This window comes from Symphodus melops, assembly GCF_947650265.1.
Source record: "Symphodus melops genome assembly, chromosome: 13".
Lineage (NCBI taxonomy): Eukaryota > Metazoa > Chordata > Actinopteri > Labriformes > Labridae > Symphodus > Symphodus melops.
Genome location: NC_136703.1, coordinates 18,331,557 through 18,358,166, shown reverse-complemented (window position 1 = coordinate 18,358,166; position 26,610 = coordinate 18,331,557). Strand labels below are relative to the sequence as shown.

The window sequence follows — 26,610 nt, the reverse complement described above, 5'->3', positions numbered from 1 at the left end:
TTTCTCCCTCTCGCTCCTCTCCTATCCCTCCACTGAAGGTGATAAAAGTCTCAAGAAAGGGCAGTGAGAGATAATACGACACCAGTTAGCGACAAATAGGACAGGGGAGATTTGGCAAGAGTCCAGGCTGATCAAATGCATGTTAAGAAAGACAAGGACAGGTAACAGATAACCCCTGCTGCTGAATGGCAAGATTAAAATCGCCCTCAAAGGCAAAAAATGCATTAAAGACATTGTGCTTTAAAACTGCCTTTTTGCTGAATCCCTTAATTTCATTCTTTTTTACCAATACATTGCTCTTTCTCAAAGCTGTGGCTAAAAATGAACAAGGAATGCGTACGTTTCAATGTCATTGTTTTAGAGACGTCAAATGGATTCTATGGATGTTTAATGGCATTTACTGCTTCTAGATTCCCAGCCTCATCTTTTGCCAGGATGTTAAGCCAACTGAGTCCGTTTAAGCCTGCAGGATGAGCTCTTTGTCTTCGTTTTATGACTTCTGAATGCGCCAAGGTCTGGCCTTGTGGCAGGGAATGAGATTTCTGTGGAACCTAGAAGTTGTGATCTTGCATATCTCCATCTTTAAAGTGATGTCGATAAAGTGGAGGCAGGTCTCCGACTTATAATTGGAAAGCTCTGTCCTTAACAGCTTGTGAAATGAAGTTGTTTCGTGCTCGATTAACGTGTCACGGCGCCTCCTCCTCTTTACTCCCCTACCTTACCATAGCCAGATCAGTTCAATGTGAGCGAGGGTGGATCCCGGGCTAATTTACAGCCCTCTCTCTTGTCTGTGTTGCTCTCGCTGTTGCTGTTTTCTCCTGCCTCTTGCTGCGAGATTGGCAGGTCTTTAGGGTCGCAAGGCGCTTAGCTCCCCGCGTTCCTTCCACCCGTCTCCTCCCCCTTCTGTCTGACTGGCAGTAATTACATCAGGGCTGGGGCTGGGTTTGTCCTGACGACCCCAAAGACCCGCCAAGCAGAAAGAGACACGCGGAGAGAGCGAAAACGAGAAAACACACTGCATCACAGGATACAAAACTGGCAACATATAGAAAAAGGAAAAGAGGGCGTGCACAGAGGGAAAGCTGCACAAGTGCGTCGGAAAAGGTTACACATCGGTGATTTCTGACAGGCCTCTCTTGTTTTTCATCCCCACCCTTCTCAATCCTCCATCATGCCAGTGTAAACTCAGCATTCAACGTTGCTCACTTGAGAAAAAGTGTTTTTTTCCCCCCCACAAGCAGGTTTATAAGAGAGAAACAGAGAAAACAAAAACAGTCCACTGCAGTCTGTGTATATTTGTTTGAAAGTAAAGCTCACCACATAGCTGCTTGGCAATCCCTATTGGAGCACATAGGTCTGTTTAGTTCTAATATATGCATCTAGAAAGCTTCTTTCAGTATTTTGCACATGTTGTTTTTCTTTCCTTTTGGGTTTTGATTGAAGTGTCATAAAGACACAACGTGAATAGACTAATGGATATCTTACAGCACGTTAAATAGAACATTCAAAACGTTTTCATTTCTAATTTTTAAAAATGAGGCTTTGAAGGAGAAGAGAGGAAAATAAAAACGTCACTGGTAGGAGATGAAATTAAGATTTTCTAAAACGTTCTTCGTCATATTTCTGTTTTTTTTTTTTAAGAAATGTTTTAAAGAAATGAATGCAACAGTTTGTCGCCCTTGTTCCTTCCCTCCGCTCTCTAATCTGTGTTTCTGTTGCTCTCTCATTAACTCATCATACTAATGTTGGAATCCATTATTCCATTTGTTGATTCAACTCTCTTTTTGGATTGGAGGAGCTCAGAGAAAGTTGTTCTAACTGTGAATATAGCCAATTTTACCTGTTATACTTCTTCCGCCTCGGCTATGAAGTCACGTGCACCTCTGTTCAGTCAGATCCTCTTTCGTCATTCACATTACTCTGGATGGCTCTTTGGGAACCGTACCCTGACCCTAATTTGACAACATGTCTGCCCGGCTCTCTCACAGCTTACTCTCAGTTCTGGGAGGGAAAGTAAGGATTGATAGACAGAGGATATGGACGAAACGAAATCAAATATTCATGATGGAGGATTTAAATAATCAAGGACTAATCTAGCAAGAAAGATACTGTTCCAAAAATCATGCGCTGCCCTTGTGAATATGCACTCAGAATAATTGGAGATCACAGTAGAGCACTGCTGCCCACTATATCCCCAAAACCACCATCTGTCTGTTTCTGTATGAGAGTCGGCACACAAAGCATGTAATCTGAAGTGAATGCAGCCTGTTTAGCTCTTAGAGGATTATCAATTATTTATATTTTTTTCCCTGTTGCTCAGTTCATGGACTATGTATAGTCAAACCCCTGAAACAACGACTGTAAACTGTGTGCCTATAATCTTTGTATGTTTGTTCTTTTTGTTTTTCTCTCCTCCTCCTCTTCTCTTTCCCCTCCCATCAGCGGCGTCCAGCTTCAGTTTTTGCCGTGCCTCCCTGGAGCACACGCTGTCTGCTGAAGAGCTGAGCTACCAGCTGCCGCGTCGCGCCGGAGGCAGCAACCTGACCTGGCACGATGGCCGTGGCCAGAACACAGCACACACCCGCACCGTCAAACTCCTGCAGCAGCCTGGCACAGAGGGCATCCAGGTAGATATCCACAAACACCGAACAGAGGCTGAGTGGAAGAGGGCTACATTTTGAAAATGAGTTTCCACTTAAGTGTCGGTTCAACCAAATACAACTTTTTATATTCATATATAGATGGTAAAGATGTATGAAGAGTAAACCAAACAGTGGGTTTGCAAACAAGATGAGAGCAAAGGGTCAAGAGAAAAAAAGACAAAGCTTGGCAATGGACCTACAAATTAAGAAGACATGGTCCAGACATCACACTAAGCCCTCATAGTTTTCTTTTAAGTGGTTCAACAAACCCGACTCCTTGAGAACTTATTGTCAGATTCAGACCTCATATAACATATCCTCTCCATTTTGGCAATGACAATTCCATTGAGCCGTTTCACGTTGAGGGTTTGTTTTGGTCGTCAGTTTGGAATTAAAAGTCTTAATGTAATGGTATAATTGACATTTGTTTGAATGAAGATGTTCTCGTTTGATGCCCATGTTTGGGTCTTCATCTTTTTTTCAGAGCCATTGAAAAAAACCAGTGCTCTAATTAAATATGGTCCAGTGTGAATGAAGGAGCATCTCATAAAAGCTCTGTCTGTTTCATAGCAGTGTGTCCAGCTGATGTTGTACAAAAGCTCTGTAGACCTTAATGGACACATTCTGTATGTTCACAGGGTCAGATACTATGTTAGCATTAGTGAGACCAGACAGAACATTATTGTGTCGTCCCCTGTGCTCCATCTCGAGCTGTCAAACATCAGCCACATCAAGGAGGCTAATTGCTTTTTCCTGTTCGTGATGCTCGCCCCTCTTAAGTCTGTAGTAGATAACCAACAGGGAGGGGTTATGTAATGGAGTAGTGGTACGGAAGCTGTTACCTCACTACTTGTGATGTAACATGTTGTACAAAGGAGCACGTACTGTGCAGCACATCGACTCTTTGAAATATAGGATATGTAGTTTAAGTCCTAAAATCTCATTTACGTCCAGTAATCTCCCAAATTCAGCAACAGCCTGAACAGAACTGACTGGCAATTTAACTGAATTTGCACAGCTTTAAAATGTAAGCACATCAGTGAGAGCTTCATTTACTGCCGCACATCGCTCTCGTGCAAAGTATCCCATCTGTGCGGCACCAGAGAGAGGCTGAAGGAAAAGACAATCGTCTATTTTAAGGCATTTCGCCTGTGTTCGACCTAAAAGCATGTGACACAACAACCTACTCTCAACGTGAGACAGAGCAGATAGCTTAGTGGAGGTCATTTGTTTAGTCTCCCCTCTGCCTGTGAAAAAGTTTCCCCCAGTAATGCTGTAATATGAACATGTGCACTGTAAGAATATTCAATAATTCATAAAAGAGCACCCCCTCAGCTATAAAAGCTATAAAAGGCTTAATAAAAGACGAGTGGGAAGCTGTTTCCATGTGATTACACAGGGACTGGATAATTAAACCTCCGCTATACCATGAGAAGTAGGGCTTATCATTTCCTTGTGGCAACAAGCCTCTTAATGCATAATTCAACAACTGGGAGAGCAGTCCAGCTCTCCCTGTGTGTGTGTGTGTGTGTGTGTCTGCGCATTCACGAGAATGTGACAATGTCTCTTTTGTGCAGCCGCATTTTCCAGAATGTGCGGGTATGGACGTGCGCGCGTGTCTGTGCAGCTTTTGTGGACTGATGTTTGTGTGTCCAGTTCTCTCAGGAGTGATGATTAGATTATTCTCCATTACGCTGGTTGTGCACACAGCCGCTATAATAATGAGGGAGTCAGTTAAGTGAAATCCAGCTCAGCTTCTGTAAATAAGAGTGGGATTCAGTCTGATGCAAACTCCTTCACACAAACATGAACACAGTATACAGTTAATGCACACCAGACAGACAGGATTGTTGTTCATGTGCAAACATGGCTGTCATTGCCCAGAAGCTCTAAACATGTTCTTGCAGTATAGGTGGGTACACACAAACAGACAAGCACAAACACTCTGCCAGTTTTGTTATCTACATGCAAAAATACATTATTTACAAATGATACAATGACACTTGTTTTAGATGAAGCAAGAAATAGAAAATCAGGAAGGTTGCAAAATAGTGTTTATTCCCTTATGAGGGCCCCTAAGATATGTCATTTATACAGTTGAAATGATGCCACCCCTCACCGGCAGTTTTCAACTCAGTGAACGCTGCAGGTGGACGTGTTTGCACACCTATCTGTTAGTAGGACATTTCAAAAAAGACTCATTGTGTAGCCGGAGTAACCTGGGTGCCCCCCTTGAATTGGCTGTTGTTTGGGCAGCCAGATGGGTTTTGTGAGTGGCTCATTTTGCTGACTGACACACAGCTTGTGGGTGAGCCTTAAAGAAGACTTGGGTTATAGGTTGAATAACAGTCACACTATTTTACAAATAACAGCAGCCACTGTGCTTTCTTTCCCCGTATCAAAACCAAGCCTGTAACAGAAATGAAGGCCCTTATTCTCTAATTTGTCGTGCTGGGTGGGCAAATGAGGGGAAAAAAAATGGTTGGCGGTTATTTTCCCTTCTCATTACAGAATACAGCAGCTGACCTTTTCAGCTTACATCAATACAGGGCAGTGAACAAAAGAAGGGAAAGAAGACGAACACTCTATGCAAGGCATTCAAACTCATTTTTAAACTCTTTGTGCGAAATGTATAAAGATCCACCTTGTGTTTTAAAGGCGGCCATCTCTACTGCAGCACATTATGTTAGTGATCAGCTGAATCTGAATGTATAGTCTACCTTTGGTTTTTGTAGGTGGGATTGTCATGTTGGCTTGCTTAGGTTTGGTATCTAACAATATAATTTAACAACGTCAAACTCAACTAAATGTCTCCCACTACACTGACATCAACTCAATGCCACAGTGATAATCTCTGCTCCATACATGAAAGCTACTAAATATATTTCTTAGTGTCATTGTGTGCACACATGCTGAGCTTTACAGAGTTAGGCTACCCAGAGCCTTTGGTTATCTGTCGGGATCCAACGATCCACTAAACTCCTGATACGATTCACGATACTGGGTTCACGATACGATTATCTCATGATCTCATGATCTCATGATTTTACAGAATGAGACTTAAAAAGATTCCTTTGATTTTTTTTTAATGAAAACACCAATGCACGTCGTAATCTCTTTAGCTCTTGCACTCGTTTGGGCGAGTGAGGTTACAGACCTGCATGTTAGTATTGTTTGGCTTCTTGGCTGCCATGATAACGCCTGCTGGTTACAATTGATGCTCTACAGCTGCCGATGATCACCGTATTGCTGCGATTCATTTTTTTTACCGATGTGAATCTTGACACCTTTGAATCGATTTATAACCCACGATTAATCTTTACAACCCTACTTTAGTTTTCTTTAATGCATTTGACATTGTAGGGTACATTTATCTGCTATCTCCATCTTTACAGTTTGGCTGTTTCAGTGGGCTCAGTACAACACTCAGAACTGGACTTAAATACCTCAATAATTCCTGAATGCAGTGAAACTTTGTACAGACGTGAGGATGACTCTTACTGACTATTATGATTCCTGACTTTACTTTTAAGGTCAGACCATTTTATTGTACCCATAAAATGTTTAAATGTCAAACTCATTCATTCTGTAGTTCAGTAGTAATGTTCATTGTCCCATGAGTTTATTATGTACCAAGAGGATGGTTCTTACGGTGTTCTCAGTGGGGCTGTTGAGAGGCATTTCTCAATTATTGCTTAGTTGTTTGAACTGAAAGTTGACTATGTAAATCATGTCACCCTCAGGGAGCAATCTAACCACATTGTGAACCTCTAACTTTTCATTTAGAGGCATTATCAGGTGGAAAGTTCAGCTTGTGTGTCACCAAAAACCTGCTCGACTTTTAACATTCAACCTTGACTGAAATAAGAAAAAGAATCGCTGTATTGCTTCCACGTCAGCTAAGCCACAGAAGAAAATGCTCATTAACGTTGTTTTGTCGGGCGAAGACAAAATTATGTAATTTTTTTGCTCCTACTACGTTTGTGTTGTGATGATGCAATGGAGTGAAGAGTTAGGCGTAAAAAAAAAGCAGCAGAGAAAAATAAAAATAAAAGAGCTACAGGCAGTGAGGCAGAAATGTTTTTGCCTGTATCGTCCTTGCGTTGCTCCATCCCAGACACATGTTTGACTCATGCTAAATAGAGAGCTTTGTGAAAATCCCATCTGGCCCTTTGTCCTCCCACTGCGAGTCGGCTCATATTCACACGAGTGTAAAGACATTTACAATCTCTGAGTCCTGAGGACAACCAAAGGCAGAGTTGTAAGAAAAAAAAAAAAAAAAAAAAAAAGCTAAAAGAGGCTGACAGTTCCCAAGCTCACACACTCTCTCTTTCACAGTCACAGTCAAGTATACACATACAGAAAAAGCTCACACAAACATATTCACAAACACATTCATGCACAAGGCTAAACACAGCAGCAAGACACGAGAGTGCTAAATGATGCAACAGACGCTGTCAGGGACGGGGGGGAGGATTCAGTGTTCCCAATGGAGAGGGATAAAGGAAAGGATGAAATAAGAGCTGTGGCAGATCATATGTCAAGATCTGTCAGGGTCTTTTGAATTTGAGAAAAATGATTGACGATCTGATTGCATGATGACAGCAAAGCAAGAGGTAACTCTGTGCATGAGATGCCGAGATGGACAGAGAGAGTTGTTAGTTCAGACAGCAGAGAATACAAAGAAGATAGACGAGGAGAGTTTAGCATCCTGTGGACCAGTGAAGTGACAGCCCGGTAAGATGTGCAGCAGATATGAACAGTCAGGTGTTGGCTGCAGTACATGGTTTTGCAGATCATAAAACAAAGATCCTCTTTTCAAACACTCACACACACACGGACTTACATTCTTATATTGATCAATCTCAGGCAGGGTACGGACGTGCAGATACAGCGGCAGGCATTGAAGAGCGTGATCGGACACAGAGAGTAAGTTTTAAGTATTCCCCACGCTCCTTTGACTTTTGGCTAATCCCAGATTTATCTACTCTAAGAGGCAGGGTATGTACACACACAAGGACACACACAGAGGAACACAGGCACTTTAATCGGCAAAAAAGTGCACAGAAGGCAGGGAAGAAGAAAGATCGAATGGACAAACAAGAAAAAAGGCGAGGACAGTCAGGAGAAGGGGGATGTCATGCAGGGTGAGAGTGAAATTTATGAGGAGCAAGTAGAGAGGGGTCAGAGACATGATGAACAAAGTAAGCGCAGAAGGACAAATAAGCTGCTCAAGGAAACAAACAAGTGTATAAAGTGTGAATAAAACCGCAAGTGGTGATGAAGGGCCCGAAGCACTCAGCGCATGTTGGGGTGTGTTGCGACCGCGGGAGTCCAACCGCAAGACGTGGCCAAGCAGCAAGCGTTATACAGTTGGATTTCTGGTAAAGTCAAAGTTTGACAGTACACCGAGGCCACGCCCTTTTCTGTAGAATCGTGAGGAGCACATCTTAAACAGACCTTAAACATGTCTAGAACACACACATGTGGGGAAGCAAAAGAGAAAAAACTTGGATTATCAGTTATGTATGAATGAAGTAATGACTATTTTCATTTTAATGTATACAATTTCTTCAGTTCCATTAAGATAAAGTCACACTAATGGAACAAGTCAACACTTTGGGGTAATAAGAGTAGTAGCCCATTAGCTTTTAGCCTAGCACGAACAGCATGAAAAAATTTGACTTGTCGGCGCGTTTTTTTTTTCTTTATTTGATAGTACAGCGGGTCAGATATTGAACCTGTGCCGCCCACTTGAAGGACCATACTGTACCTGCCTCTGATAGACTTATTACCTTTACCTATTACCTATGCAGAGCGAGAGCAGAAATGTCCCTTTGTTTCCAGTCTGTATGCTAAGCTACCAAAACAGGAAAAAACATCTTTAATTTTTGTCACAAGGGACAAGATAGGATATTCTTTCATACACAAATAAATTTGTTCATTAGTTTTTTTCCCCTTTTAACTGTATTGCTTTATGTCAGAGCTAGGCTAGCTGTACCCTTTGTACCCTCCTGACTATGGCTCCACTTTTTTCTGTAAAGACTTAATTCTTCTGTCAGCTCTTTCAAACTTTCATCAAGGAAGCACAGATTGACCTGAAACAAAAAAAAGTTTATGGGAAGAAACATTAACTATGTAAATGTTAAATGCAGGTTATAGAAGGATTAGGGCTACAGTAAATGCACCAAAGTTTTGGCTGACTGTGCAAGCTATTTTAGTGCTGACAGAGTAAATATCGCCACTAGCTTCTACTCTCCCGTCTATCTCTTTCCCCCTCTCTGTCATCCTCCTCTCATTAAACTTCCGCTCCATATACAGCCTCCACTTTGCCAATGCCTAACCTCTCCTCTTGCCCCATCTCTTCCCCCTCGTCTCCTGTGCGTAATAAATGAGGGTGCTCCTCCCGTCGGACAGAAGTAGGTCTCGGGAGGAGTGGGGGAGGCAGCGAAGGGTGAACGGGGACGACAGAGAGCTGGCCAGAGGAGATACAGTCTGATAGATGGCTGAAGAACAGGGCAAGAGGAGCGAGGGAGGAAAGATAAAAAAGGAGGGATGATGAGGAACTATCAGTCCATTTCCTCTATGTCTGGCTTCTTGATGATGAAGACCATTACTCACTCAGTGGCAACAACCACTACTACACACACTGTCTTTGCACTCTATCTAGATGTGTTCATGACATGTTTTGCAGATTTGTGACTCATCACATTACCAAATAATGATTAATTAAGACATTACAAATAAATGGTTGTATTTTCATGTGAAAGAGGATTCTTGTGTCAATAAAACATGCCGTCTCTGCTCTTGATGTTTTGCAGTTCAAGAAAGTGCAGTTTTTGGGGTTTTTTTTTTAAAGTACAAATCGTAAGCAAGCAAATGAAATCTACCTTAAAGAAGTGACCCTTAGCCCCCCATCACTAACACCTCCCTTTCTTGTGGACTCTTTCCATTGAAAATTATTTGACATAGGGTAAATGTTTTGCACTAATACACCAAGACAAATTCCTTTTTTATGGTTGATCATATTTGGACACTTATGTCGGATACTCTCTTATGTCGGTATATCAAATATGATGCTACATGTAGCATCCAAGTAGCTTAGCTTAGGATAAAGACTGGGGGGAAAAACAGGAAACCACACTAACCAGTCTTAATGCTAAGCTTGGCTAATTGCCTGGTTATTGCAGCGTGATGCATTGTGTACAAACGTCAATATGTTATTAAATTTGCAGCCAGTAAGCAATAAAACATATTGACCAAGAGCACACAAACTTGATCAAGACACTAATACTTTTCTTGTTAAATTAGCCCAATGATGGATCAGGCATTTGCAACCCTCACTCACTGACATTTTCTGAACGATGTCAAATGGATGTTGTAGATGTTAAATCTAGAGGATTAAAACTTTATAGTTGATTAGGAAACATTTTAAACCTCTGTCGACCAATCCTGTCAGAAGAGTGCCTTTCCACATCTCTTCCAGCTCAATAGCAATTAATGAAAGGGGGCAAGTAGTAGATTTGGGTTAATAAAATGGCTTCAGCGCTCTGTTGAGTCAGGGTAGAAGTGTGTGTGTAATTAGGAAAGCGCGAACACACTGGAGCGGAGACAGTGAGTTGTTTTCAATTAAGAACCTACAAAGCAGAGCACACTCAAAGCCGGTATCAGCCAGGACTCGATAGCGCTGATTGATGCTTAAATTGACAGGAGGAGATGTTATTACAGCAGAACGCAAAGATGAAAACAGGAATCAACCTACGTCTTTCACCAATTCAGTTTTTGAGGTTTTCTGTTGAGCATGTCTTTGTGTCATTAACAAGAAAAGCAGCCATGAGAAACCTGGATATTAAACTTCAAGAATGTTTGCGAGTTATGTTTGTATGTTTGACATTTCAGTATACATAATCCCATTATATGCAGTTAGTTATGGAGTGAAACGTTTGGCAGCAGCTCTGTGTGTTTGCTGTTGAAAATCAGCCAAAGCCTTTGTTGTGGAGTTGGCTCAGTCAGAGCATGAATGAATGGATTAGATATGAGAGTATGGGCCACAAGAGAGAAAGAGAAAGCTGAAGGGACAAGGAATGTTTGTGTTCTCTGCCCATATGAACGGCTTCTGACTTTATTAATGTCCATATTAATTCCCGGCACATGGCTGCCACAAACAAAGAAGAGCCAGCTGTCTGACAATGAGAGGGGGCAAAGCGAGGTGTCTGAAGAGGAACACAGAGAGGAATTGAGTATGAGAGGAATAAAGATATGCTTTCATAGTTGAAGAATACAGCTGACAGCTCACACTAATGTGGTGTTGACTGAATAATGAAGAATTGTTTCAGACCGCAGAAGCCACGATGCAACACGACCAATTTTGTGTTTGGAATGTAATTACTGTATCATGTGAAGTTACCGATGTTTAGAGGGGCCGAGGGGCCAAACACTGTAAAGAATTTGAAAAATGTAAGGTGTGAAACGCCGAGGAATTAACACGCGTCTCTCTAAATTAGGGCTGTGAGGTAATAACAGGCTGTTCATATTTAATGGAAAGTTCAGCATCTGTTTTCTCCTCTGTGCCTGCAAGCTTTCACCTTCTGTTTGTTATACATTTAGGTGACATTTGTGCTCATTATGTGAATTTGATTTGTTTCCCACTTTAGAAACTCTTCAAAATTTGTAGATGGCTAAAAATAATGTCATTTTTTGGGCTGTAAGTGCAGTGAATTAAAGACAACACTGCTGTTGAATATCTCTCAAAAGACCTCTTTTGAGCTGTTTTCTTTTAAGAGACTTTATTCGCACTATGCATGCTTTCTATGTGTAATTCCCCAGACTACCACAAAGGATTTGGTTGCAAACTATGGCATTAGAACGCATCATCCAGGCTAATTTGACTTTAATGAGAAAATTCAGCATGAGGCGTTTAAGCAGGCTACGGCAATTACGAGGTTATTATTCCAGAAAACAACCAAACAATGAAAAAGCATATGCTTATTAAGGCATAGCTATTGTTTTGGGAGTCTATTACATCAGATCCTGAGGAAAAATACTTTCGGGGCATTGTCTAGCATCAGTGTATTCATGTGTGTGGGACAAGGGGAGTGTGCTCGTTGTGTGGTGCGCTTTAAGTGGATTAAAACTATGCTAGTGCAGTCCATATGAAATGTACATTTAAAAAAACAAGTTTGTGCAGCAATATGGTTGTTTTACTGTTGGCGTAGTCTGAAGGGAACTTAAAAATGAGACTGTTGTAGGGCTTTCACACTTGCAGGAAATTCCTGATATTTCCAGAAGGAGCTGTATGTGCGAATGCAAACAGCCAAATGTTTAACTCGGACTTCGTCCAAAGTTTCTCCTGCATGCCTCCTTTACTGCAGCCTGAGTGAGCTATTGTGAGAATGCAGCAGGATATTATGGATTATTGGATAATAATTGCATCCCACAATAATGATACTCTCATGCTACCATGATAACTGATATATTATATAGACAACTTTGCGACTTCTTCTTACCTCTGTTCGATATTATCGTCTCCTGTGTCTTCTTTGACCCCACTGTCAGCGTTTTCTTTGGCAAAAAAAACCCAAAACTTCCTCTCACTGAACTTTTCATTCTTGTCAGTAGCACACCACAATGAGGAGTCAGGAGAGGTCAGATGTAGTGAGGGTAATCTGTTTGAAACACCATATTTTTAAAAAATAATGACGGCATTCAAAAATGGTATCACAGTTCAGCAGGACAATATATTGCCATGTCAACATTTTGTCCTACTCCTAATTATGATTGACAGACTAAAAGTAGGATACAGATACGAACAATACAGACTAAAAATAGTAAATGTCCTAGTGTTTTAAAAATAGGGGGCAAGACAGCCTGAAATAAGCATGACTGCACATTTCAGATTTGAAATGAAAGTAAGTTAAGTTATTGAAAGTAACTTTCACAAGTAAGATTTCATGTGAACTTGTCAGAGCTGACATATGGTACGTTTTATCTTACCATTGAACACGTTTTTTTCTGGTTATAAATAAGCCAAAGTAACATTGCAGAGGATAAAATTAATGGCCATTCTGATGTGACCACTGGAGCAGAGCTGCAGGCCCAGTGGCAGAGAGACAGTTTGAGATTTAGAGGTGGGGTCTATTTGCATATTTATAGATCCATGCATTCCAAATGAAAGCAAAGAAATAGAACATTTTAAATAACTCATTTTGATGAACAGAGCTGAGCTTTTAGGAGTTTAATCGATGCCTGGAGAAAGAGCTCTAATAGAAAGTCTATTGATTTTTTTGTGTGTTTCAGTTGCGTCCAGGCGAGGCCTTCACTGTGTATCACACCAGTCCTACTCTGTCCAGCCTGTCCAAACCTGTGGTGCTGTGGACTCAGCAGGATGTCTGCAAGTGGCTTAAGAAACACTGTCCTCACAACTACCTGACCTACGTAGAGGCCTTCTCCCATCACGCCATCACAGGTATACTGCACGTGAAAATGTACACACACACACGATATTACTTGATATGAAGGCTTTTTTTTTACACTACAAATCATGCAACATTCATAGAAAGAGCCTACAAAAGTGATCTTGTAGATGTTGCTCTCCTCACACCTCAGTCGTTGACCTTTTCCCCCTTTAATAAGCACAGCACTGACGCGCCTTTGACATTGCAAACCAAAGCCATAAAAGGCTTACCAAATGTCACACAAGTTTTATTTTTAGGTCCGTGCTTCCACGGCTTAGCCTTTTCAACTGGAAACAGGTTTACACCCAAATCTCTGCAAAGGAGATTTAAAAGGCATTCATGTGCGGTAACAGAAGTAGTGCAGCCTATTTTTGGAGAAGAAAGGAAAAGCTGCAGAAAAAAAAGGGGTGTTATCGTGTTTCGACTTAGGAAAAAAAAACACAAACACATTCACACACTTTTATTTGTTTGAAAGCCCAGCCTGATGTACGGGCTTGCATATACACAAATAAACCCCAACACTGACGGACAGAGCCACATGAACTAGACAGAAGAGGGGATTCTGTTTTGTCCTCTCCAAGACATCAGACCGCTGTTCTGTGCTGTAGTGTCGGCCACCACTCTCTTACATACACTGACACAGTCACATGCATACACAGTGGTTTCAGGGCTAACAATGCTGCCTCTCTCATAACCACAGCAGCTCTGATCTGATCATTTGTATTTATGTATTCTCAAACAATCAGACGGAGAGGGATGGAGGCTTAGATCCTGTTATCCTTATGTATTCACTTGCTGATGACCAGCTGGATTCCATGTTGCCGGCGTTATTAGCATCTGTCTTTTCTTGTGCAAATGTTGTTTGAATACGATTCTTTGTTGTGGATGCATATGGTCACAATCAAAGATCCGCATCAATAAATGTTCTACTGACAAAGTCCCTACACAAAAGGATGCAGGCTCTCAGAAAAGGATTCTGTGTCTGCATCATCTTGGTTCAGTGACCCAGAAGTAATTGTCTCTCTCTGAGTGAGAGCACCATTACAATCCAACGGGCTGAATCCAACGGGCTGCCCGGGGAGATCAGTGCGGCGTCCTCAGTGCCTCGTCCTTTCACATTTATCTGTGTGTTTATGTTTTTCCTTTTTTTTTTTTTTTTTTTTTTATAACTTCTCCAATTTCAATCTTTTTTTTTTTTTTTGGGGTGCAAAAATCACATCAAGAATGTAAAGTCACTAAAAGTCACAACGAGCGAAGGTCCTGCTGTAAGCTGCTGTCAATAATGTGGCCTGTAAAAGATGAGTTTTGAAAATGATGTCACCTGATCACTTGTCTTGCATCAGACGCATAGTGGTCTGTCTTCTGTCTGTACTGTCATTGGAAACTTTTTAAACTGCAGGTCAGCAGCTTTAACCGCCACAAAGTATTATCTGCTGTCCTTAGCTGATGTGCAGATGACTTTTCATGACTGCAACCTCTATAGATTCAATATAAATACACACAAGAAGGCCAGTGCAAACCCAGATGTGGTCTTGCTGACTGTATCCCATTCCAGCTCCTGATGCAAATACGTACAGCTTGCAGTACCATCCTAGATCCTCTGCTTTGTTTGGTATTATATCCAGATGATGTTCATGCTTTTAAAACAGGAGATAGAGACAGACCCTAAAGTTCTGAAAAGGAAATAAAGTGAATGTTTGACATGTGGCTACACACTACAAGCAGAAGGACATGTTATAAAGTGTCGAGGCTTTTTGGGGGATGATTTGGTCGACTATAAAAGCATATTCTAAAGGTTGCCCTTTTCAGAGGAAGTCTTTATCTTCCTCCCACTTCCATTGCTTCTTGTTTTGAGTGTTATTATTGTCCTAGACTAGGCAGAAGTGCATCCTGTTTGCCCACAGACATTGTTAATAAGCAATTTATTTTGAAGCCAAATTGAGAGAAGCGATCTCTTTGGAGACGCCTTTTGTTTCTGTGTCTCTTTTTCTCCCTCTCATAGCACTACTTTCCCTATCTGCGGGCAATTATTAGGAGCTGTATTAAGTCTGTCTGAGGGGAATGGATTTTGAGCTCCATTCATCAGCTTTGTCTCATTTGTACACAGAAACACACATTCACAGAAACACAAGTGCAGACCAAGTGCAGTCGTCTTCGTGGGACATTCTTGTAGTGTTTCTGTCGGCAGGTCCACGAGAGACAGCAGAAGGGGAGAAAAAAATGTGCATGTTGAGGGGGTGGAATATGGTCGTTTTATCCACAGGATTGTTGTTCCACTATGAGCACCTTGACTCTGAAAAATGTCAATAATGTCCATTTAAACCACTTGTACACACACAAACATATCCTTTGAACCATAATGAAAGCTAACTTGTTTGTCATTGTTTTGTCTCTCAGGTAGATGACGCTTGTCCTCACTAAGGGTAGCTTTTGTTTCTATTGATCTAGCCCATCTGGTTGTATAGAAAGGACTGGCTGACAGGTTTGTTCTCATTTTGCTCCATTAGAGGCTGAACACTATATCTCAAAGAGTTGGAATATGGGAAAAAAATCTATTGATTATTGCTTTTTTATATAATGTTCAGTATGCAGTCTGCAGCCTATAAAGTATCAGTCCTTTAAGTTCACAAAGCTTTGCTCAGTTGTAAAAAAAAAAAAAAAAAAGGTTACAGAAAAAAAAAATACCTACTAGTGTTGCCAAGTTTGACTTCAGTACCACTCTAAAAAAATGCAGTTTACTTTTCTGTACATTCAGTGCATTTCTCCAACCTGTATCCCAAGTTGAAATCCTTTTATCAGCTTTCCGCTTGAGGATATATGCACAGCTGCACTCGCAACACAAAAGAAGAAATGAAGACTGGAATAGATGGAGATGTAGTTTGATTTGTGAGAGTGCATCGATCAGTAGAAAAGTCGAGTCGGGACAATTTTTTTTCAACAACATGGGAAGAATGTAAAGAGCTTATGCCACCAAGGCCCGGTGGAAACATGAATTGAGATAACAGGATGTAACAATCTCTAACTTCCTGAAGACAAACTCCATTTCACCCAGTTATTTTTTCCAAATTTAAAGAGGTTCGTTGGCACGCCTTAAATTCCTCCTTTGAGCCCTTTTCACATTTTTTGCACAATTATTTTCAGGTCATTTTTCATGTGTATTGTTGTTGTGTACTACAACAACAATACTACAGAACAAAGGTTGTGCAATCTTGAATGCCTTTGCCACATTCAGTGTCCCTGTTCTTGATAAACAATCCCATCCCCACATCTCAATGACTGTATCGAGTTAGCATCCTCAGCTTCTCTGTAGCCTTGGTAGACTGTTCAGGGTTCAAAGTGAAATTAGACGGTCTGGTCTACTAAGGAATCCCTGTTTACCTCACCAATTGTTCATGCTATTACTTATTATTTCAAAGATAATTTGAAGTTGCATTTTTCACAATTACTATTGTCAGCCATTCCATCGAGTTAAAACCAGTTATAAAGCCAGCTCATTTGAATAAGTGTCAAATGAATCTCGCCACATGTTGGGCCATGAAGGATGTACCAGATGGATCCCTCGTTGGCGGGGCAAAGGAGGATGCATCTGTCGGCCACTTGTGAAGGACTCTTTGAAATAGCACCGCCTGTATGCGCCGCTTTTGATGTTATTGATCTCCCAGCAGCGGTTACAGCCATTGGCACGGAGCGAGACTCTTGATTACCCCACTTTTCCCCAAAATACACCTGTTTCCTGTTACAGTCAGCCAAGCAATTAAGTGTCATTCTCCCCGCTACCTGCTCACTTATCTCCTCTTTACCAGTCTCATACCTGATACACCGAACCACTTTCAAGGAAGGTGTTGCTGTGAGCCGTCTGTCATATGGATTTGTACTTTTCTTTTTAGTAGGTTTAAGTTTTAGTAGCAATTAGCCCAGTCTCGACTCCACTAAGGGTCAAAACAAACAGACTTAGATCTCTCACTCCATCACAGAGACAGATTTAGATTATAGATTTTTTTTCTCCACTCTGGAGGTAGTTTAATAAAATATGACGCCTGACTTTCTATTGTATTCATATTTCCTTTTCTTTGAAAAGGGACAAAGGACTGTAACTCTTACTTTAAGTATGTCTCATGCCTTCCCCTTTTTGGTCTCTATTCGCTCTCTCGGACTCTGTTTGGACAGATATACTTATTAGCGGCTGTGGACAAATGAACAAACTTCATTAATATGTGTGTCCTGATATCTCTTAACACAAAACATTGGTTCCTATGTGTATACAGTATGAGTTGCACACTGGTAATACATTTTCATTTCTGCAGTACATTCTATAATGGGCATATTATTTCAAGAAATGCAGAGACGAGATGGAGATACAGAGGATGTACCTTTTGTCCATAGGAAGGAAACCGTTGTGAATAGAATGATATGGAGAGTGAGCTGCATGAGTAATGAGTCTAATTATGATTTGGGCATTGCACAGAGCTGCTGCAGAAATGATGGATTCCTCTGCTGTCTGCCCCAGTGAAGGACATTAGTCCCCTACCACTATGCGTGGTGTGTTTACAGTCATCTCAACACAAGCATGTCTTCAGTTTATTTTTCCTCCTTTTGATTGTGTGAATGCCACTGGGTTTTAAAACGGTTTACTGCGGGCAATGGTATGTTAAATGTGTGCATCTGTGGGGATGACTGCTGAATTCTGTAGTAAAAGTCAGTCACAGAAAAACAGCCAGCCTAAGCTATTACTCCCCCTGCTCGCCTCTTTACTGCTGCTAAATGAAAAAGTTGCTCTCCTCACCAGGAAGTAAACTCTCCTCAGATAGTGAGTTTACTGCCTAGGATGCACTTCAAAGGTCAACACAAATGATATATCTCATGTCCCTGTGAAATGCTCTCTCTGTATTGGAGGACACCTGAACCTGTAAAGATGGGCTGTGTTTGAACTCAAGGACTCTGGGAAGTTTGCACAAAGCCCTGACAAAAAAGAAGTAATTTTCAGTGTCAGTGCAGTGATTGGAGGGTTTTTGGGTTTTTTTCAATTACAAACCCATTTCCAAAAGAATTGGGACGATGTGCGAGGAGTGAATTGAAACATAATGTGATGATTTGAGAAAACATTGACACCTGACATTAGATAGGAAGTTGCACAAAGACAACACAAATAATGTTCAAACGGATTATTTTCCTTTTGTTAACTAGATTCCAATTCTGTATTTAATGTCACCAACACTACCCAGAGGGATGGGGCAGGAGCAACAGACGACAAAATGCTGAAGAAAAACACCTGGTGGAACAAGAACAATGAATTAGGTCAAGAGGCAACTGGTTTGGGTGGTTCTTGAAAAAAAGATCCCAGAAAGGCTTAGTCTTCCTGGAGTACAGATATGGAGATAGGGATAAACCTAATCTGGTATCCTGTGTATGGTGATAGTTAACATAATGTTGTAAATGGTTTTGAAACATTTACAGTGGGCTGTTAAGGAACATGTACTTTTTAGCAATCTGTTTGCCTGAATTTATAAAAAGAAATTGTCTGATTTTAATAACACAGCTCAGTTAGTAACAGTACTGTGGAAATATGTCTGTCTTTTCCAAATGAGTGAATAAATGAATTCCTGTTGCCTTCCTCCTGGCAGGACGTGCGTTGCTTCGTTTGAATGGGGAGAAGCTGGAGAGGATGGGAATCGTACAGGAGACGCTGAGGCAGGAGGTCCTCCAACAAGTCCTCCAGCTCCAGGTCAGGGAAGAGGTCCGCAACCTGCAGCTCCTTAGTAGAAGTAAGTAACAAGATGTTGGCTGTGAGGAACCATGTTTCTGTGTATTTCTGCCACTTATTGTGTTTTTGAAAAGCTACAGAGAGTGACGAACAGACAGAGAGCAGCTGTGTTTGGCTAAATTGTATGGAGGTAGTCTGAGACCATGCAGGGCCTGCTGTGACATGCAATTGTTTGAGGCTATGTGTGGGTTTATCGATGGGAGCTCTTGATTTGCTACCCTGACTTAAAATAATGGCTTCACTAAACACTTGTATTATCCAAACATCAATACACTGGCTCAGTCAGTCGCTGCTGACCTGAAAGCACCGGTTTGACACGGCTTGTTTCTTTCAAGGCTTTTTCGCCTGCTCTTGTCGTCGTTGCAGGTGGTTATTTTCTGTGTTCATTAACGGCTATGAGTCATCAAAGGCAAATTATACAATAATTATTTCCTTTAGAACCTGATTGCTCCCTGGAGATTGTTAAATTTTAATGTTATGAAGCAACATTTTCACAAAGCTGCTGCCTGGGTAAATGTTCCATAACAAGTAGAAAGAAAAGTCAGCATACAATGGAGCTTAACTCTTCACTATTACAAAAAAAAAAAGAGTTCTTATTTGGAGACTATTTCAATGAGAACCCAGTTATCACACTTGAAGACCGCAAACACTATCCAGCAGCAGTAATTGTAGCATCGAGACTGATTTCATGTTCTGAGCGATCTCTCCTGCACTTCAAGGGAATTGAAACATGTTTTTTGGTTCAGGTGTTTCTTTGCACTCCTTTATAATTCAGTCCTCAAACAAGATGCAAACAGGTTTGAACTGTTCTCTTATTTATTCAGGGGCCTTGAAGAGTTGAGCCTTTTTGCGAAGAAAAATAATTTTATAACAATTTGAAAGTAGTCCCATCCCTCTTGACATAATTGCATCTTTCTGAGAAGAAATATTGTGTTAGCTGAGGCAGAGCTTTGAAGTTGTTTTTGCCATCACCTAATCATTATGAACTGATGGTGCAAGGACTCTTACAATCACCAGCTCCATTCAAACAAGTAAATGAAGTGCTCTTTGCAATCTCACAAGTTCACGCTCTCACTATCTGATCATTCATCCAGCCGATGCTCAAACTGTTTTCTTTCTGCGTTTTTCTTTTCCCTTCATTTATCTTTGAGGTACGACCCAAACTGAAATGAAAGGCATAACTCTCATGCTCATTTTAATCTTAGTTTTGGCCAAATGACATGAAAAGGTTTTTGGTGGGCACATCAGCTTTGTTTGAAGTGGCAGATTTTTCTGAAAGGGATATGTGCTGTGTGGAGGGAGAACGAGACAGAATAAAGTAGGGGTGATAAGAAGATGAAGGACATAGGACTACAACTCTGTGGGCCATACAAAGTAAGTCATTCTGAAAAATATTTTCATTTGACAGGTCGCTATGAATACTTTACATCTAGTAAATCGTTTATAGAACTGCTCAGGAGAGAACAAGACTCATTACTAACCAAAACCACGCTCTACTTTGAATCATCTACACTCATGGCATTTGAAGTTTTGTGAAGTTTCACATATCAGCAACAGGAAGAATAACAAGAAATTAAAAATCGTATAAAATGTTATCATTGGGTGCTGGATAGCGTAGCAGTTAAGTCACGAGTCCAATGTAAGGAGGCTGTTGTCGTCATAGCAGCAGACGTGGGTTTGAATCTGACTTCGGCCCTTTGCTTCACATCATCCTCCACTCTCTCTCCTCCTAGCGTTTCCTGTCTCTCTCCAGCTGTCCAATCTAATAAAGTGAAAAAGGCCCAAAAACAATTTACAAAAAAAAAAAAATCACAATTCACCATTGCGTGTTTCTGAAATCAATGGATTATCAGGGCCTGGTTGTGTAAAGGTGTAATCTGGATTGGATGGTCCAGATTTTTTTTCTATCAAGGTCCTGGGTTAAAGATGACCTAATCTGGATCATGAGTTTTCTTAAAAAAGATATCGTACTTTGTCCACAGGGGGGTGCTAACATCCACACAAACTGAGAGGAACAAACTTCTTTTTTTAACCCAAACGCCAACCTCATGTATGTCACAGTGTGGTGAGAGAGCAATTCAATCATATATTGAAGGTTATATAGTAATGATGATTGCAAAGGTGATTTGTTTGTCCCTTTTTTGCGACTTTTGATTTCAAGATTTGAGCCAATCTTCTCAGATAACAGGTGAACAACTGGGTCTAAGAAATCAAACCTCGTTCTATTTATGGAGCTCATTTATTGTTTCCTCGCAGCAATTGTGCTTCTTTTCCTGACTTACATGCTAATCAGTTGTGTTGCAATAATTTGAACTGACTTAAATTGAAAGATTGAGTGCATCTGAGTGGTAAGGAGAAATAATTAAATGTCTGTTGGACACGTCTATTAATAGAGCAATGCAAATGTAATTTGCCAGTTCAGCAGGCTCTGACTCTTTAGTTTAGGGCAAGCTCAACACCTGAGGTTCATAAGGTTGGAGGGTGTTCAGGGGCAACAGAGGTAGGGCTGGAGGGGTGTGTGTGTGTGTGTGTGTGTGTGGGGGGGGGGGGGGGGGGGGGGGGGGGTGAAAAAGGCGATTGCACTGCGTCAGCACTGAAAGTGTGAAGCAGGTTGATGAGGCGATAATTTGTGAGAGGTGATAAAGGTCTGACAGTGGACTGTAAGATTTTGAAATAATGTTGTCCCGTTAAATGTGATTCCTATCATTATCTTCATGACATTTGACACTCAAGCAAAGTTTGTGTGGCAGCCACTTAAGTTCCTGCATGGCAGCCTACACTTAAAAAAAAAAAAAGTAATGAAAGAGTCTCATCCCAATGTATTGCAGTAGAACTGCCGTCAAAGTTGTGCTTTGCCTGTCAGCACCTGTGTGTCCAGGTGCTCCCGTACTGACACTGGTTTTTTTTTTGGTTTTTTTTGGTCGTGTTGTTTTTACTCTCTGATGTATTGCTTTGGATAAAAGCGTCTGCAAAGTGAACTGTAGAATTGGATGCCAACGTTTAATCCACACTTGCATATTGTAAAATGTAAAATGACATTTTGTAGATTCATGGGCCCAGGGGATGATGCAAACATTTGTGTTTCCTTGACTAATCAGCAAGTGAGCTTATGAAGTGGACGTTTTTATTGTTGTGGTATTAGCAGTCAAAGGGATAATATTGTTAATATCCACAATTAAGGATTTTTTTTTTTTTTAATTATGAAATAAATAATAATAAAAAGATGCGACAATCCCCTGACCTTTTCAACTGCTTCCGCAAAGTCATTATTTTCTTCATAGGACTGGCTTTACAAACAGTAGCGTCTTTATTTGTCTCTGATCCTCGGACTCTTCGTGGAGCAGCTGTGAGGAAAGTTTTCTAATGTTTCCTTCAGGAGAGCTCTGTAGCATGTTTCACTCTTGATCTAGAATCACATTACTTTAGTAGAAAATAATCATATCCAATGTAACCAAGTAATATAATGTTCTTGTTTTTTTTTTTAAATGTTTGGATTTGAAAGATGTGTTTTATTTGGATCGCCATGATTCACTGATGTTTGGATTGGAAAACATTGTTCTGTCAGGTTTGAGTTTTATAACATAACTTTACTCATAGAAGAGGTGATTTATTTATTTAAGTTTAACCGTAAAGGTCAGCTTATTCATCATGACTAGTCTGCCTGTCAGAACAATTGGACAATGGTTACATGACTCTGGAGAGAGCTGACATTATTATGTCAAAATAAACCTGATGATGTCCTCAGGCTTCTTACAAATAGGTTTTTTGAGACTTAAATAATTTGACAGAAAACTGGCATAAAACATGTATGGGTGGAGATAAAGGGATGTTTTGAGTGTCACCCATTCTGAAAACTAAAGTCAAGATATCACTTTTGTTCTGATGCAAGTCGTGGAACTCTCTGAAAGTTCAGTCCTGTATCAATGAATCGCTCCTATGAGGATGAAGTTATTGGCTTTTAAGACTTCAATAAGTAAGTCATACTAACTCAGACAATCATGGCATGTAACTTGAATCATCAAATCATGAGAAAAAATGTCCATTTCACAATTTTTAAACCAATTTTGTGAAGAAAATGTTCATAGAATTAGACACTCTCTTTTGTCCTCTTTAAGTGAAGATCATGTTATCCAAAGCAGGGCCGAATAACTTCATTGTTGTTTAAGAAGTTTCTTTATCTTTATTTTCAGTTGTGTTATGAACAGTTGATAACAAGACAAAACTTAACAAAAACTTTCTCACACTATTTCACCTTTCCACCTTTGGAGTATTCGGCTGTTTGAAAATAAAAACATGGATTTTTTTCTGTGTAAGCTTTCCGATGATGGTTGTAAAAAAAAAAAAAACAACACTGATTGAAATGCTAAAGTCGCTTACAGATGGAATGAATGCGGTATGGAAATTCAAATCAGAGCAACAAAGCTGAATGCAAATGTACGTACACACCGATCCACGCTTCAACCTTCACAGCTATTGTTTGCATTGCATCATTTCAAAGTCTGTTGTTCATGTTTCCACGTGAAAGTAAGACTCTTTTATTGAAGGGAAAGCAATTTCTCCTCCATTTTTCATGTCTGAATCTTTATATTTCACACTTAGTGTGAAGTGTGCCATGTATTTTCAGAAGGATAGGCTGCGTTATATCAAGCAGTCAGTGAAGGATAAGGATGATGTCTTCCACAGCCCTGAGCCACAGCTCTCTCTCTCTCTCTCTCTCTCAGGGTGGAGTGAACCGTGAGGTTTTTGTTACATCTGGAAAACTCTGGGAGAAGGGATTCAGATCACACCCCAGCAGGGATCTGCCCTCCTTTTTCTTCTTCTCCACCTCTTGTTGTTATCAAGCTTTTATAATAAGCTGTCACTTCCTCCTCCTTTTTTTAACACATCAAATTTTCATCAAAGTCTTTGTCTTCCGTTGTGAGTAGCCATCTGCCATGCGTCAGACTCTCATTAGTAATAGGCTGAAACAGATAATACTACCCTTGACCTGTATCCTGTCTCACAAGACATGCTGTCTCTTTGGTTGCTGTTGGAGACCGTCATGGTAACCTCGTTTCCCTGGAACGCTCCTGTGAGGTTGCCCGTCCTTTAACTCTGAGCTTCATGCGATGTGTTGCTCTAAATTAGAATATGAATGAACTCTGAGCGTGACAGGCAGAGAGGAGAGAGAGAGAGAGAGACAGAGAAAGAGAGAAAAAAAGACTTGTCAGTTTTCCCCAGGACAAATTTTGCTCCTCTTCCCACCGATTCTCCTCTTCTGCTGCACCTATGGGCTCTGACGACTCCATTGGGAGCTCATTTAAAAAGGATTTCTATCAGAGAAGCTGTTTCCTCTCAATGTGTGTGCAAGCCTCTGGTCGTATCCACGCTCGTCCATCCTTCTGTTTCTCTCTCTCTCTCTCTACAGTTTCCTGGTTCAGGTTCATGCCGGTGCCACACTACATCTGTTTGTGCCTACAGACAGGTGGCGCGGTGTCTCCTCTGCTATCAGGAAAGGGGGGGAGGGGGCTTAGAGCTGAAATGCCAACAGTCTGGGAGAGGAGAGTCTGCCTTCCCGTTGACACTTGGTGTCATTTCAGGAAGGAACATACTGGCTAAGTGTCAGAGAAACCACCTGGTCTCATCTGATGTTTGGGGAGAAAAAGAAATGATGACATTGAGAATAAAGGCTGGTTATTTCTCCTGATTAGCTAACAGGCTTATTTCTGCTCTTTTCAGTAAAGCTATACCCCTGAATGGAAAGAAAGAAGAAGAATCTCATTAAATGGTGTTTCTCTCTACCAACGTTAGATCCACTGTAGCAGTTGTCATGCATAACCATTTGTCTCTTATTTATTCAGTGAGTGTTTCATACTAAATAATTGGTTGTTAGAGGTTGTTGCTCTGAGTGCGTGTTCCACGAGGACAGCCACAGTGTGGAGTCACGTACAGATTCAGCCGGGTTATGAACCTCCTACTTGTGCTTCCAAAAGCCTCTTAGATGAGACCTTAACCTCTTCTTTTCCTCTCCCTACTCTCTGCAGCCTCCTTTGGAAACTTCTCTTAGCTCATCCCTGGATCCATTTGACAGCCCTCTCCCTCATCCCCTGTCACAATACATCTCTAGGAGCCACAGAAGAGCTGCCGTCTTCAGATATGCGAGTGGAGAATCGGCGAGTGAAAAGGGGACAGGGACGAGCCAGAAGACGACATGCCAACACAGTCTGGAGGATTCTCATTCAACACGGCCAATGTGGTTTACAGACACTGAGACAGAGACAAAGCCCCGCTCAAGGCAGGGGTGCCCACTGTAGCATAGTGATGAGATGTAAGATTCACAACAAGGCCATGATGTAGGCTTGTCGCTGGTAAATGCCTGATCGCAGAAATTCTCTGTTTGTTTTCCTATTTCAGTCAGATCAGAAAGACTGGGTTAACTTTGAACATGTGCACAAACAACATTTTAAGGTATTATCTCTTTCTGCTGGTGAAGTTAGGACACTCTTACATTGTTAAAATGTACAAAGCCTCCCTTAATCTATGAAACTACAACGGCCTGGTAATGAATTCCTTTAATTGTGGCCAAAAACAATCCTAATCACTTCCTGGCGTGCAGCTCACTCTTCATTTTCATCTCAGGCCTTTTTTTTAAATTAAGAGTTTTGAGGATAAGCATTTGTAGCAGAATGTCACCCAAACAATCAGTTTCTTTTTTGTATATGCAACTGATCTGCAGTGAGAAATTACATAAATATTAGTATGAGCTTTGTAGAATACTATAAATCTCTGTATGCTGTAACAGTACCTTTAGTCTCTTATCAATGGAGTGAATCTATAAAGTATAAAGTTAAGGGATCATCTGTAGAGCAATAATTTCAATGGTAAAAGTTGGAAAGAATTAACTGAATGGAACATAATCAAATTCCCCTCTTTTTTTTTAACGACTGACAAAACATGTTAGCCTTGTAGCTTTTGTCCTCTGTGTGTGCTGCTGTCATCTGCTGTCATGTGTGGAACACAAATCCTGAGAAAAAAGGACAATCTTCTGTTGTGTTCTTCCCACTCTGTCCCTGGTGTGACTGTGATTTCAACCGCTCAGAAATCAAGATACCATGACGATTACTGTCATCCAAGATTTCTTCTGTGACTGAAGTGAGCACCTTTGATGTCCCTTGAGCTTTGCATAAAGCTTTACAGTGAACGTGAACAATGAATACATTAAGTAAATGGTACAATTTCCTGCAAAATGAAAAACATCTTTCTACCCTTCTTTTGACAAAGAGTGTTTGATTCACAACAGTAACTGACTGTTAAAAGGGAGGAAACTGCATCATTATTTTTGGATTTCCAGATGTACTGTAAATATACACTTTGGGTTGAAAGACTGTTGAAATAGAATCAAGTATAAATGATACATATTTATCTGCTTTACATGTGTGAAGACACACAGTATGGTACATGTTGAAATTTGTCTTTTTAGAATAAACTCATTGAAAGTGTTGGTCCGGATTTTTACATTGTACTTCTAAATATCATTTTTTTCAAAAATTTATTTTTGCCCTTTCGCTAAGTTATTATAGAGAGAGGAAGGTGGATAGAGGCAGAAATCAGGGAGAGACATCAGGGAAAGGAGCCACAGGCCCGACGCGAACCCGGGCCGCCCGCGCGAGGACCATAGCCTCGATCCATGGGACGCGCGCGCTGCGCCACCAGCGCCCCCTAAATATCATTTTAAATATCATGAACTTTATTCTTGGGATTTTTATACAAATTC

At 40.8% G+C, this 26,610-nt stretch overlaps 1 protein-coding gene across 1 annotated transcript in view; it reads left to right on the top strand.

Moving 5' to 3' along the window:
• samd10b (sterile alpha motif domain containing 10b) overlaps window positions 1-26,339 on the top strand; it is a 41,910-nt gene extending 15,571 nt beyond the window's left edge. Inside the window, exons 2-5 of the mRNA XM_079359000.1 lie at window positions 2,443-2,627; window positions 12,939-13,107; window positions 18,718-18,858; window positions 24,881-26,339. Of these exons, the coding sequence (XP_079215126.1) occupies window positions 2,443-2,627; window positions 12,939-13,107; window positions 18,718-18,858; window positions 24,881-24,903 (518 nt within the window). The 3' untranslated portion in view covers window positions 24,904-26,339. The remainder of the gene's footprint in view (window positions 1-2,442; window positions 2,628-12,938; window positions 13,108-18,717; window positions 18,859-24,880) is intronic.
• The last annotated feature ends 271 nt before the right edge of the window (window positions 26,340-26,610 follow it).